This window comes from Haliotis cracherodii, unplaced genomic scaffold (genome assembly GCF_022045235.1).
Source record: "Haliotis cracherodii isolate W230 unplaced genomic scaffold, xgHalCrac1.p SCAF_1, whole genome shotgun sequence".
Classification (NCBI taxonomy): domain Eukaryota; kingdom Metazoa; phylum Mollusca; class Gastropoda; order Lepetellida; family Haliotidae; genus Haliotis; species Haliotis cracherodii.
Genome location: NW_027266264.1, coordinates 25,601,849 through 25,617,316, shown reverse-complemented (window position 1 = coordinate 25,617,316; position 15,468 = coordinate 25,601,849). Strand labels below are relative to the sequence as shown.

Sequence of the window (15,468 nt, the reverse complement as noted above, 5' to 3'; positions counted from 1 at the left end):
TTAAAATCTCATCCATGTCGCTCTTAGGTCACTAACAATTGGAGTGACCTCCCTTTGTGAGAAACAAAATGAAAGTGTCATAAAATCTGTAAACAGCAAAACACATTCATACACTGCAGGCAGTATATGACCGCTACAATTATTATTAGTCCAATTCAAAGAAAATAAATTGCATCATTGCATTTTATCACAGTAATATTTTCTCACAACAGTCATTTAATGAATATTTCAAATAAAAATGACCATTAATGCAAGGACTAAAGGTTATGGTTGTGATAAGAATATCATAAGTCGGAACAAATCACCTCGGAGAATGAGAATACATGCAATTCAGGGCTAATTGTGTATTTTGTATGGTGTCCTATTTTGGTCACAAACTATGTTAGCATTTAACCTAAAGCACTCTTGCAATTGGGGCTAAACTATCTGATTTCTTCAGCCAAACTAGACATGCCTGAAGAAGACACAGGTGCGCTGGTGGGAAATAATTGCCTCAGTTTGACATGAGGTGCATGGATTGAGTGGAGACAAGATCACTTAAAAATCTGAGTTTCAGTTGCTTCCAATAAAGCTTAGCTTTATTTTCTAAAATATAATCTGTATTTCTGTTTTGGAGGCCATAGCACACACACTTATATAAGGACATAAGTAATTATCACACTAACAAGCACATTTGTGACAAATATTAACTTGACAACAATGGCAATTTTGATAATCGTATGCTCGGGTCTTTTTTTACATATTTAGCTACATTTATAGAAACATGACATTCTGACAAAATATATGGCGATAATATCAACTGACATAGTGTTGTGAGATGTATATATAAGGAAGGAGATCATGAAAAATCAAATATTTAGGTTGAGGGTTTATCCCAATATTTCATATCTCACATGGACCTGTGAAGATCCTGGGTTAACGCAACCCATGCTTGCCGTAAAAGGCGACTATGCTTGTCATAAGAGGCGACTAACGGGATCAGGTGGTCAGACTTGCTGACTTGGTTGATGCATGTCATCATATACCAATTGTGTGGATCGATGCTCTTGATATCAACCATTGGTTTGTTTGGTTTATTATTTACAGACCGATGTCATATAGCTGGAATATTGCTGAGTGTGGCGTTAAACAACAAACAAACAAACACTATTCACGAGAACAACATGTCTATGAACAGTTGTTTAGGAACACATCACTAAATGTTACATCCTGACCCACAAAATGTCTTCTACACCTTCATCACCTGACCTTTTTCCAACAGGTTATCAAAGGTCCATGTCTGATTTGTCAACATTATCTGTAGAATATTGTCTCCATGTCAGATAGTTTCTACACCAAGTGACAAGATGCAATGTTTGGTTGATGGACATTTCTATTGCCGGTATTCCAACATTTTACGACCGCCTTTGTGGTCTAGTGGTAGAGCGTCTGCCTGGAGAGTGGAAGGCCTGAGTTCAATCCCTGGCCGCGTCATACCAAAAGATATTAAAAGATTGCACTTGTTGTTACCCTGTCTGGCACTCGGGATTAAGGGGCTAAATTTACAAGGAATGGTCGGCTCGGAGTCAGTATACTGTGTCTGAGTGGGGTATTCATGTTGAACTGCGGCATGGTATCTCATTGAACTAGCACTATAAAATCGGCATCACACGATGCCATCACTATAGCAGTGCAATCACCTTGGACGCAACTATAAACCCACCTCACCTCACCTCACCTCACCTCACCTCACCTCACCTCACCTCATACATTTTTTCAAACATACATTTTGAGAAAAGAGTCTTACAGACACAAATTGCAGTTGGAAAGATGTGCTGCTTGTAGAGCTTGGATTTGTCCAAATTTACCACCAGGGTACCCACCTCCCTATTACCAGGCCCTACCCGGCCCTACCCAGGTAAGCACAGAAGGTCGCAGGAAATGTCTCAAAATGTCCGATTGGGAACATCTTTAGCATTGCCCTGGCAAAACGTTTTTAGATACGTGTATTAAACAATCTGGTTATTCATACACTGGAGTTGAAGTAAGTTACATCTTTATTCAACCATATGAAGGAGATGGTGCACAGTCAGAAACAAATGGGAACATTAGTGACTTGTAGTGTAACTATAGAGTTCTAGATAATTTTTGTCATTATACAAAATATCATGTGACTAACCCTGGGTCCAGCTAGTTCTATGTGTACCTGGGTCCTACTCAGTACCCACCCGACCTTGGTACCCGAGCTACCCGTCCCAGCCCTAGCTGCTTGTTTACTGTTTCACGTCAATTATTCTTCATCTTCTTTCTGTCAAGCCAGCATCCTTCTGTCTTTAAACATCAGAATAACAGCAACAGCTCTCAAGTAAATAGCACTAGGACTAAGTTAATGTTTCTCCTGTACATTTTCTCAAGTGAGGAGGGAGGGAGGTGTCTTATTTTCTTTCTTTTTTTAATTATTGAAAATACAAGTGATGAGGGAGGAACACATGTTTTTGTTTGCCAGCAAGAATACCAACAAACACCACCAGGCACACAATGACTTCATCACTTTAACCGTTCGCCTGCTGAATTTCTAGCACACTTTGTTATACAATGTCACTTTTCAGCCATGGATAAGTGAGCCTGCATCATATATTTTGCAAAATATATGAATTTTTCAAATGGCAGTAAAAACAACAGATGCGCAGGGTTTATAGCATGTTCCTGAGGCAAAGGAGTTAACTGACTGTAAATGTCCAGTTTCCACCCTTGCTGAACTAGGCAATTCTGGAATTGATCAACCGTAATCCGAGTCCTACTGACCAATCATATTCCACATTGACATTCTCATATCACTTGCATTAGCTTCAAACATAAATACAGCGCCCAGTGGAGACAATCTGATCAATAATCAAGATCTATATTGTAATAAAACGAGTCTTACTTCACGAAGAGCATCAAATCACATGAGCCCCTTGATTAAAAACATGAAGAGATTTGGAAAATAGCTGCTGACGCCCAGTTGATGGTACCACATGCTTTGCAAATCCTGCAATCTACCGAAATCTGCACAGCAGTTAACATAGACTCGGTAGTCTAGTCATAATATAACTCCATTATTGCAGCCTAGTTCGGCAAGAATGGAAACATGACTTTTATAGTCTGTTAACTCCCTTGCCTCAGGGAAAATGGTTTTATAGTGAGTCTGAGAAACTTGCCCTTGTGTGTATGAGCAGAGACCATATATTATATGGTCTCTGGTATGAGGTGGTGATGAGTATTGATGTTGAAACAAGGAATTGTATTGTGATTATTATGCATATAATGCCAGGTCTGTCAGACAGGCATACCTCAAATATGTTTTTACAAAAAGACGAAAATATGTTTGATAATTTTAACTTACATTTGTTTTTAACTGATTTACCATGATGTGTATTTAGTATCGCTGTTTTGTTTTGTTTTGTATGTGATGTTCTTGTAGTCCATTCTTGGACCGTGTTTGTATTCCTGAACACTAAGTTTTAAACATTGTTAATTGTTCATTTTATAACAATTTAAAGCAAACACTTCAGCAAGATCGTATTGATATATCATGATGGACAATAATTGCAATGTTTTGAAATTATGTCCAGTTCAAAAATATTTTTGTTCTCATAGTCTATAATGATTTAAGTAATCTTTATTCTAGCGACCGCATGACTTCTTGTGGCAACACCCCTTTGACTTGATTTATGAAGAGAAGGGCTAAAGGGCTAGGATGCCTACATATCAGACAGATTATGAAGGTTGTGTTAAAAAAGTCGATGTCCGGTAAAGAAACAAAATTTGAGTTGAGAAATTGTTTCTTGACAGTGCTTAATATATATATATTTTTAATGTTAGTTGGGGGGAATGGACAGGTCAGGAGAAACAGGGACCGATACTTCTCATGAGAGGTGACTAATTGGATCAGGCTTGCGGACTTGGTTGGTGGCGTGTACACCATTGGCATGGATCGTTCTGATAATACTGGATTGTCTGGTCCAGATTCAGTTTATATTTTTCACAAGCCGCTATCATACATCAGGAATATTGCTGAGTGCAGTGCTAAACAACAAACACACACTCTTGCTCTGTTCGTATGGAACGTTGTTGATGTGTGGTACTGTCTGTGTAAATGCAAATGTTCATGTGAGATATTGGGATATGCTTCAGCTAATATGTGTTTTCGTCTTTCCGCTAGTCTTGTAAATCGCACATGGTAAGTTGGGTCACCAGTCAGTCCGTAGTGACTCTCCCTCTCTGTCTGTTCCCATGCATGGCATAGATGTCCATCTGTCTCTCTTACAATACAACAAATGTTGGTCATTTTCATTTGGAAATAGAACATGCACACTAACATTTCATCAGCTCTCAAATTTCTTTTACCTTAGAATTTTAACCAGTTTTATGAATGAATTACAATTATGTTATATGCAAATAGTTTAAGAAGTCGATTTAGTTTCCTTTGAAACAAACAATATGGAATAATATTATTATTACATAAATTCATAATTTATGATTTACAATGCAAATGCAACTTGTATCTTTCAATGACAAGAATACTTTCACTCTAAGAGTGCTTTGTCGCAAATTTGTGTTTGTTTTTTCTGTAGTTTCCAAATGTAAAATGGCCAATACACAAACCCGATGCCAGATTTATATTTTTTGCAGTAATAATCAGTTGAGAAAATTAATGATACTTCAGGTAATCATGCTTTGTAAAATGTGAAGTGTCAATTTCTAAGGAGAGAAGCAGAATCATAATGCTAATTCCATATCTCAGTAAGAACGTTTATTACATCAAATTATGAATTGATTCATTATTTATAATACTCCCTATGATATCAGATGAAACATTGTGTGTTAATGTTTGCTAATTTCATCTATGTTTGAATCACTGAATCTTTACAAGGACAATAGATTAATCCCCAATTGTCATTCTACGATTCAGTGATGCAGCTGTTAGGATGAATTCTAGTATGACAATTGAGGATATTAAGTAAATCTGAAGAGAAAAAATTCAAGTTGTTCCTTTTTTTGCAACTTGAAATAACAGTATTCATGAAAAAAATCAAGATTTTTTTATAAAATGTATGAAATGTATATCCTTATCATGATAACAGCGTTGCACTCTCTTCTCTCTCTCTTACAGTCTTCTATACACTACCAGGTATTTTTCTTTCACTTTAAGACTTTTTGATTTCTCAAAGCTTACATCCCTTCTAAATCTGTATAGCTTAAATCTCTCTCACTGGTGCATTATTTTTCTGAATAAGTGTTTTCTGCAAAGTAAAAGCTCTTGCAAATGCTTCCATTTTGATAACTTGGTCCCTGGTCAAAGGGAGGTAACCCTGAGAGCTGATGGGCACCACTAACAAGAAAGATACAGTATGAAGAAATGTTAAAATGAGAATCAAATGTTTTTCACAAGACAAAAGGATTGTACATGGTGCACAGATACTTTTCTTGTTTGGTTGTTTAGTGGAATACTATTAGGCAGTTTCCCTATAGAAGAAAACTATTTTAGCCAGTCAGTCTGATAGAGAATAGCTTAATCATAGATTGATTTAGATGTAGCGAGGTCTCAGTGTTTAGAACATTATATTGTCTCTATTTGTAAAGGGACATTGTCTAGTTTTACAATGGATAGAAATCCTATCACAAACTGAAGGTTATACCATCATTACTTAACCCATTGCAACAATATCATCAATCGTACAAAATTTCTTTATCCAAAATGAACTTTTTTGATGGTGTTTGTCAACATGGTAGTAGATAAAAGTAAGTCCTGTACATGGTATTGTGAATTAGTTTCATCAGATCTGTTCACTTCAATCACAAGAAGCTGCAAAATTTAACGTATTACTTGACAACCCAGTATAGATAGGAACCATTTTTGAAAGATGAAGGAAGTTTGTGATGGTCAAAGAAAAGAATGCTAAAGCACTTTGTATGATTTTGATATGACCAATAGTTGTTTTAACTAGGCTTAAGAATTGATACAACCTGACAGCTGGCCTGATAGGTTAGGTGATTTTCATCATCTTTGTTTTAGTGTTTCAAACACGGCTACCAAGTAGGTACCATTAGACTAACATCTAGCCTCGGAAATATTTTACAGAAAAAAAGTTCTTAAATTTGTGCCAGAATCTGATGATCCTGGGTTCTAAACACTGATTACCCTATGTTTCCTGGTATATACTACACTACGCCCATTAGGGATTAACTCAAGTGATGAAGTCTGCGACCTGCATCAGTTTCTGTTGGCTGGTGTAGATGTTCCATAGTTCTTAAGACTGTCAGTTCATATTCTCCTTTTAAAGTCCAACACTACCTAATTAACACTGGGTTGTCAATGAAAAACTTAATTTTATTATCAATGGTTTTAATTTGTTCTGCAACATATTTTTGATCAATAAATCAAAAATGCAATGTATTTCTTTAGTATCATCGAAACCAAAGTTTGTTACTTTTACAAAAGACAAATATAATCCGGCATATTTGTGTACACTGCACTACGCTTCATGTCTATTGGGCTGGTCACAGCTTGACACAGGAAATGCTGTGACTCCGCACATCCGCAGTCAATCAGGCTTAGGCCTGAACGATCAGTTTCCCTCGGAATTCTGAGAGCAGTCAGATACAATTCATTTCCGGGCCAGAACCTTGTGTAAAATATCAGGATACAATATTTCACTTTGAACGCTTAAAGATTGATTTTTGTATCTCGAAAATGATATATGAATATTGATAACAGGATTGTTCGACTCAACAGTTTTAAACTCTTTCAGCAGTCTATCAGAAGACAGTTCTTTATGTTGGCTTTTACTTTAAGAAATGAACATTTAACATATGTTCTCTGCATCAATGTTCTTCAAAATATGGGCGGAGTCACAGCATCTTACATCATGCACATGTCACATCTGGCCATGTTTGCACCTTAAAATTAACATACATGTATATATAAGCACATGTTGATATAATTAATAGGATTCAAATGTTGATCTTACTTTTCTTTTCTGTAGGAGTCACCTGAGCTTAGCCACTGGCATAGCAGAGCAGCGCACTCTGGACCATCTGCCAGTCAAGAAGGAAAACTCAATATCATCCATTTGTAAAGATTCTGAGGGTGAGTGGGTGGGTGGATGGATGAGTGGATGATGGATTGGTGAGTGGATGATGGATGGTGAGTGGATGATGAATGGATGGTGAGTGGATGAGAAGATGGATGGTGAGTGGATGATGGATTGGTGAGTGGATGATGGATGGTGAGTGGATGATGAATGGATGGTGAGTGGATGAGAAGATGGATGGTGAGTGGATGATGGATGGGTGGGTGGGTGGATGGTTGGGTAAATGGGTTGATATGGGTGATGGATGGATGGGTGAGTGGGTGGATGGAAGGTGAGTGAGTGATGACTGGATGGGAGAGTGGGTGGGTGGATGATGGATGGATGGGAGAGTGGGTGATGACTGGATGGGTGAGTGGGTGGGTGGATGGTGAGTGGGTGATGGATGCATGGGAGAGTGGGTGGGTGGATGGATGGTGAGTGGGTGATGGATGGATGGGAGAGTGGGTGGGTGGATGGAGAGTGGGTGGGTGGATGGTGAGTGGGTGATGAATGGATGGGAGAGTGGGTGACGGATGGATGGGTGACTGGGTGCATGGATGGTGAGTGGGTGATGGATGGATGGGTGGGTGGGTTTATGGTGAGTGGGTGATGGATGGATGGGAGAGTGGGTGGGTGGATGGTGAGTGGGTGATGGATGGAGTGGGTGGGTGGATGGTGAGTGGGTGATGGATGGAGTGGGTGGGTGGATGGTGAGCAGATGATGGATGGGTTAGTAGGTGGGTGGATGGTGAGTGGGTGATGGATGGATGGGAGAGTGGGTGGGTGGATGGTGAGTGTGTGATGGATGGATGGGAGAGTGGATGGTGAGTGGGTGATGGATGGATGGGAGAGAGGGTGGGTGGATGGTGAGCAGATGATGGATGGGTGAGTAGGTGGGTGGATGGTGAGCAGATGATGGATGGGTGAGTAGGTGGGTGGATGGTGAGTGGGTGATGGATGGATGGGAGAGTGGATGGTGAGTGGGTGATGGATGGATGGGAGAGAGGGTGGGTGGATGGTGAGTGGGTGATGGATGGATGGGTGGGTGGATGGTGAGTGGGTGATGGACGGATGGGAGAGAGGGTGGGTGGATGGTGAGTGGGTGATGACTGGATGGGAGAGTGGGTGAGTGGGTGGATGGTGAGCAGATGATGGATGGGTGAGTGAGTGGGTGGGTGGATGGTGAGTGGATGATGGATGATGAGATGGATGGATGGTGAGTGGATGAGTGGGTGTGTGGGTTGGAATGGGTGAGGGGAAGATGGATGATGAGATGGATGGATGGTGAGTGGATGATGGATGAGTGGGTGTGTATGGGTGGGTGGATTAGCTTAGATGGATGTGATATTTTTTACAAATCCATTGATATTACTTTGTAATGAAAACAGTGTATGAAAGATTTATTGTTTTATTATGGCTTTGTTTATTAATAGTGATCATTACATTATGTGTTCATGCAGTTTTACTCTTGTTATTCACCTTATATTTTAGATGAACCAGACCTGTCCCCAAGGGTCCAGCAGCTGACAGACGTACACAAAAGAGCGATTCGGTCCATCCGCAAGATGAAATATTACGTTGCTCGACGGAAGTTCCGAGAGGCTCTGAGGCCATATGATGTGAAGGATGTCATTGAACAGTACTCCGCTGGCCATATTGATATGCTTGGCAGAATCAAGAACCTGCAAGCAAGGTGTGTGGGGTGAAGAACAGGAAGTGGTGATGGAGATGATTCATCTTCTTGTTGAGAACCAAAACTTGAGCTGAGAAATATATATTTTGTGAGGCAGAACCCACATTAGGCCTTAAATTATGTTTCTTTTTTATTTCTTTACGGATTTGCCTTCCTTAAAAATTGACTGCTTTGAGAATACAAATAATCCAAGGGATTGTAAAACATATAAATCTCAACATAATAAGTCAGATTTTAGATTTGTAATATTTAGGAGGAACCAAACCAGGCCAAGATGTTTTATTGTTTCTATATCAGCTGCTGGTCTAACTCAAACTTTAGGATTTAAAAATCCTGTATAATTTCTTTTTTTAATTTTTTATTTTCCTTGACCTAACAAACATATTTTTTATTCTCAAAATCTGAAACTAACCCCCCCCCCAAAAAAAACAACAACAAAAAAAACAAAAACAAACAACAACAACAAACAGAAGTCTGGCCTTATTAACAAACCTACATGAAAGCTTGGGCTGAATATCAAGGCACTTTTACTGTTATTAGTATAATGATTTTTGAACCAACTATATTTTGATACCTTTAGGCCTTTTTCTGAAGGTTTTAAGGATAACGGACCCAAATCATTTTTTAAAAATAATTTTATCACTGACGACCCTAAAAAACTATCATATGAGAATAAACAAATACATTTCTAGAATTACACAACACATTATAGCTAAAATGGATAGAATTATCATCAAACCGCCCGCATGTTATCAAAAATAAGTGGGCCACTGTAACTTGATAATGCCCTTGTATTGCTTGACAATGGGCCATTATCACGCCCGTTGTTAGGTAACATCATAGGACAGGGATAGGTGACGTTACCTTCAATAGTGACATCATCTTGTTTGTTTTATGACGTTTCCATATTGTTGTTTCTTTTTATTTAATAACAAATTCCATCTATTTTAACTATAATAACAGTAACACTATTTTTCAGGGCATTATCATTTGCAGAAGCCCTCGGTTAATCGAAGACCTCAGGCTTCTACAAATGATAATGTCCTGAAAGATAGTGTTACCCTTATAGTAGGGCTGGGACAGGTAGCTTGGGTACCCGGGTCCTACTCAGTACCCACCCGACCCGGGTTCCCATAGGACTACCCGGACCCATGGTTAGTCACGTGATATATTGTTTCATTCATGAGAAAAATTCACAATAGTTATAACTACATTGTTACACAACAATTTTAAGTCTCTAATGTTCGCATTTCTTCATGACCATGAACACGTTCCTTCTGACTTATACATGTTTGAACAAAGCTAAAACTTCAGTCAACTTCAGTGTATGCATGACCACATCGTTTTATACGTGTATCTAAAAACATTCAGCCAGGGCTACTGTCAATCTATTCCCAATTGGACATTTTGTGCTTATCTCTTGACACCAATGGCGGGTACACGGGTAGGTCATAGGGTTGTGGGTACTTGTCCCAGCCCTACCTTATAGTAATCAGACTACTTTGCTATCAAAAGGTATAGCTTCTGCAATGATTTGCCTGACAATTCAGTGTTAACAGTGAAAGGCAGCAAGCACACATTTAAGGACCTTGCCTTAATTGACATATCAGAATTATTATTTTTGTTCCGACCAAACTGAATTGTTTTGTGGAAAGTTGGAAACCAACTTAAAAAACAGACAGCCTGACTGTCCTATTATGTAGATTTTTAGTCCTGATGAAAAAACTTATCACATCATCCAACAAGTCACATGCTCGATTATTCTCTGTATTATATAGACAGCCGAGGGATTGTTATGTTTGCCAGTTATTTTTATTTAAAAAACTGTTTATTTCTGGGGGCACGGGTGCATCCCATGGACAAGACAGAAACCTATGACTGTGGGTTCAAATCCCGGTTCACCCCGATTATGTTTCTAGGTTTATCAGTACCATACCCATGCTTGTGGGTTTCACCGAAGTGGTAAACATCTGAGACCTGCATCACTTGGGTCTGTCCTCCCACATTAAGCTGACACGCCAGGACATAACTGTAATACTGTTAAAAGCGGCGTTAAACCCAACTCAGTCACTGTTTAGTTCTGCAGTGTATTTGAGAAATCTGAAAATGGTCTGTCCTAATAAACCCAAAGTAGATAAAAAAAAGTTAACAACTTCCTTATTCTGTAATAGTGCCATTTTGGTATAGATCGTTATACCGTTGTCCACCAGGACTGAATAATGAACATGGTACAGAATTACATAATGGTAGGTGGAGGATTAACAGAAACAACAATTACACATGTCACCTGTTGTCATCTGTCATCCGTCATCCGGTTGATGCATCTCATTGTATCCCAATTGCAGGGTTCGATGTTCATGATATCAATCACTTGATTGTCAGATCCATACTCTTTTGTTTACAGACCGCCGTCATATAGCATCACTGAGTGCGGCGTTTAACAACAAACAAACAAGCAAGCAAACAAAGTTATCACTTGACCTCTTCTTTCAGACTTGACCAGATTTTGGGCAAAGCAGGGAGTAAAAACAAGGATGTGTATGAATCCAAACAGAGCCTTGCTTCTCGAGTGGTAAAAGTTGAAAGATCAGTAAGTCCTGTTGAAGTCTTATTAAAGTCACAATTTCATTTTTCGGTTTGAAAGTATTTTAGATTTGCAGTTATGTTAATGACAGAGAGACATGTACGGTATCTAAACATGGTCGCATGCACGCATATACACACACGAACGCATGCACACATACACACACGCAGTGCTCACACAGATACATAGATACGCACTCACGCACACATACAGACACACACACACATGCACACGCACACACAGTGGATCTGCCTGAGCACATGTTAGAAATATGCTTATTAGAGACAACTATTGTGTTGTATAGCTGATGCTAGTTGACCCTATTTTAGGGAATAATGACATGTGACACAGGGATTTACCTTAACTTACAAAAGTGGGAGCCCAGGGGACCCCTAATAATCAATTTGAAGGGCCCTTGCAGACAATATGAGGGTCCTGCAAAGTAATGAAATGGTGTAGTGAACTGTATGTTTGGATAATGACTTTAGAGTCTGGAATGAATCATCAATTCAAGTGGACAGTGGTCATATAGAATGATGGATGAAATAACAGACACCCATAACTGCTCTCGATGTACAATATAAGTTGTAGCAGGATCCCTCGGAGTACATGGGGCTCGTGGTATGATACTTAACGAGGGACGCATAAAACCTTATATACCCGAGTGATACTGCTACAACAAATTTATCTTACCGATATGTTTTAGTATAACATAAATAATTCACATGAATTCCAAATTGATAGAAAACAGCTGTTCCATTGAGCTGAGAGTAGCTGTATGTCACGTGACATCCATTGGCTTGGAAAAAGCAAGCAGCCTTTTGCTTTGAAGCCGGATATCAGGATTTATTCTGTCTCAGAAATCCATGTGCAGCCTGTAGTACTCCTCGTGGGGTATAAGAGATTTATTTCCCCACTGAGAAATTTGGTACCCTACAAGGCGGGTTTACACAGTAATTTATCAAGATCACGTTGACCAATCAGATCCAATCATTCTGACATGGAGGTATGATAATGAATTTTATTGTGCGTACCTTTGGGCACGGTATATGAGTCCATTCTCTACATTTGTGCTTACTGGAGCACATTTGTGTGTCGCATAAAACCCTGTGACATATTTTCAAAGATGTGTTATTGCTTATTAGACTTACAATACATTACCAACTGATGTGTGTGAGGATCTTGTGGAAGGTAAAGAGAAGTGCTCTTGGTTTTGCTGTGAACATTGTTCACTCGCCTACTCACTCACTCACTCACTCACTCACTCATATAACAAGTGTGGCATTTATTCCTAAAGGAGGAAAGTCTCTGGCCCATGCACTTTTCACAAATCTTCCACATTAGCAGCTATCATTATCGAGCCTGGAATGCCCTGATTAATATGTAGTTTTGTGTAAACAGTCACTTTGGTATTTCAGACTGAGGATATAGAAGCCAAACTGGACCTTCTTGTGGATATGTACAAAGAGGATCGCAGAATTCTTTTACAGTATTTACAAACACAGATGTCCAGTCAGACCCAGCCAACACCTGCCAATCAAACAAAGCCTAGACCGATATTGGTGGAGAAACAATTCACAAGTGAACCTGCCACGCCTACAAGTCTTAGTCATAATCCTGTGAAACCTATGCAGCGAAATCTTTCAGATTTAAGCCAAAGAATTAAGAAACGTGTCACTTATCGTTGTCTGTCTTTAAATGACCCCCCTCCAAGATTAAAAAACTGCACCAAAAATGTTATGACACCATTTGCAACATCTGAGGACATGGTGCCCAGTCAAAACCCGCCTGTTCAGAGTGGCTTGGTGATTGGTTGTAAGGGAGATAACTCTTGTGAGAAGGGAGATAATTATTTGGACAATGACAATGATTCTGATGAACAGGATGAGGAATACTATGAAAAGGAGGAGAGTCCTAATGGAAAAGAGGACACAACTCCCCTGGAAACAGATCCTTTACTTGGTGAAAGTAGAGATTCAAAGGATAATGTGTCTGAAACAATTCCTGTTACCAACCTGTCAGAACCTCAAGGATTAAAGTCTGGATCAAATTCCACATTCAGTTCCGACATTGATGCTGTGTTTTCCTCACCGGATGATGACAATATATCACAAAATTTTGATGGAAAGTCATCAGTGAATGAAGGATATGTTAGCACAGAAATAAATGAGAACACCCTGGATTTTCATATACAGTGCGAAACCTCCCCATCCAAATACAACCATTGTTGAGGATATGTCTCCGTGTTTCTCTGTGCAGGAATAGAACAACTGTTCGGAGAATTTAGATATTTTGCCATCATTTATGCCTTGTGGATGTATCAACTATTGGCTGATTCATCATTTTCATTGTAGCTTCTTGTAGTAACAGAGGCACTCAACCAGCTACTATCATGTGCTATTCTACTGATAATGTTGAAATGGGTAAGAACAAGAATGGAAATAAAGTTCATCTAGGGACTGACTACTGTAAATCTTGAAATTAATGAGAGCGTGAATTAAATGCGAAAAATGTGTGTGGTCTTTGCTCGCATTTTTAAGCATCGCATTTATATCACCAATTTATATCCACTGATGCTTGAGAGGAGGGGGTGTCGCACTCATACTGAGTCGTAATTTTGGCTAGGGTCCAGTGGTCGCATTCTTTTGGAGGCGCATTAATTTCATGATTTACAGTATTTGTTGGAAATAATGTGGCCCATAATTATTTTTTGTTCCACCTTCAGTTAAAGTAATGAAAACAGGTAATTTTGATATGGCTATATTCTATTCATGACATGATCTGTTACTTTTGAGTAGTTTTTAAGAATAAGAGACTTGTTTCATTTCTTACCAAACACCAAATTGAAGGCGCACAATGGATTTGAACATGTTACCAAATTGAATATATTTGTAACTTTCATGTTTCCTTGGTGCCACAGTGTCTGTGTGCCTATTATTGTGTTTGTTATGATGCTTCATTGGTTCAATATGTTTTTCCAGTTTACATTGAATCTGCACATACATGATCACCGAACATAATGGGGCTTTACATGGATTAACAACATACATGTTTGCAGATTGTTTTAAAAAAATCTAAAATGGTTCCCATGGAAACCATGTTGGAAAGTTCACTATCATTCCAGAATTAGATAGTATTTACCAGCTCATCGATCTATGTCTCTTTAATTAAGTGTTCTACTTATAGTGTACCAGTCATGAAAACAAGACAGTTGCAGACGTTTCTCTTGTCCTGTTAGACCTTTCTGGCCTGGACACTGTAAATCTGTCCATGTTAGTGCTGCCACTGTTTATTCCTGGATCAAGTTAGTGATGACACTGGTGTTCTGGACACTGCTAGTCCTAACAGTGCTGGTCTGCAATGCCACCTTCTGGATAGTAATGGGTGGAAAATATATCTTCTTGACTCCATTGTCTGGGACCCTGTTAATCCAGATGCCCAGTGATAATGATAGAAATAAATTTATGTAAGCCAATATCAAGATTGAACCTGCTCTAGGCTCTTTCATCTGTGCTCTTTCATCTGGTAGTGAACAGAGTTTCTTTGCGAGCTATAGGAGCATTGGAACAAATGGGTTTATAACAGTCCCTTTCGTTCATGGATGTCTTTGGCACTCTCGATGTTGATGGGAATGTTGTTCCAAAATAAAATTTTGGTAGAAAGAGCATTCTTGATCCTTCCTCGAAAGGTGTGAAATGTAGACACCAAGGGCTGGAGCTACATGAATATTGCTCGACATGAAGGGAAAGTTGACTATTGGAAAGTTGAAGTCATCCCTCTTGTCATACAGTCTTGTGGAGAGTGTTTTGTCACTCTGAATCTTTATGGATGAGACAAATGAAATGATCTCACTGGTCTCCGTTATTTCTGGTTCAGGTGGGTAAATCAGTGAACGGGATTTTGCTATTTGTTTTACTTAAAAGATATCAGATCATCTATATTTAATGCTTAAGTTAAACTTCTTGGCCAAATTACCTTGTTTTGATTTTGCCAATTCGAACAGAAATTCAGGTTCATATGCATAAAGAAACAGATCAGTCACCAAAAGACTTAGTTGGAGGAACAAGCAGGAGGTGATGGTGTCCAGATTAAGCAGG

At 39.0% G+C, this 15,468-nt stretch overlaps 1 protein-coding gene across 1 annotated transcript in view; it reads left to right on the top strand.

Annotated features, from left to right (window-relative positions):
• The window catches only part of LOC139462444 (potassium voltage-gated channel subfamily KQT member 1-like), a 179,782-nt gene extending 165,024 nt beyond the window's left edge, over positions 1–14,758 (top strand). The window contains exons 9-12 of the mRNA XM_071244167.1: positions 7,008–7,111; positions 8,586–8,787; positions 11,281–11,377; positions 12,790–14,758. Of these exons, the coding sequence (XP_071100268.1) occupies positions 7,008–7,111; positions 8,586–8,787; positions 11,281–11,377; positions 12,790–13,602 (1,216 nt within the window). The 3' untranslated portion in view covers positions 13,603–14,758. The remainder of the gene's footprint in view (positions 1–7,007; positions 7,112–8,585; positions 8,788–11,280; positions 11,378–12,789) is intronic.
• Positions 14,759–15,468: the final 710 nt, after the last annotated feature.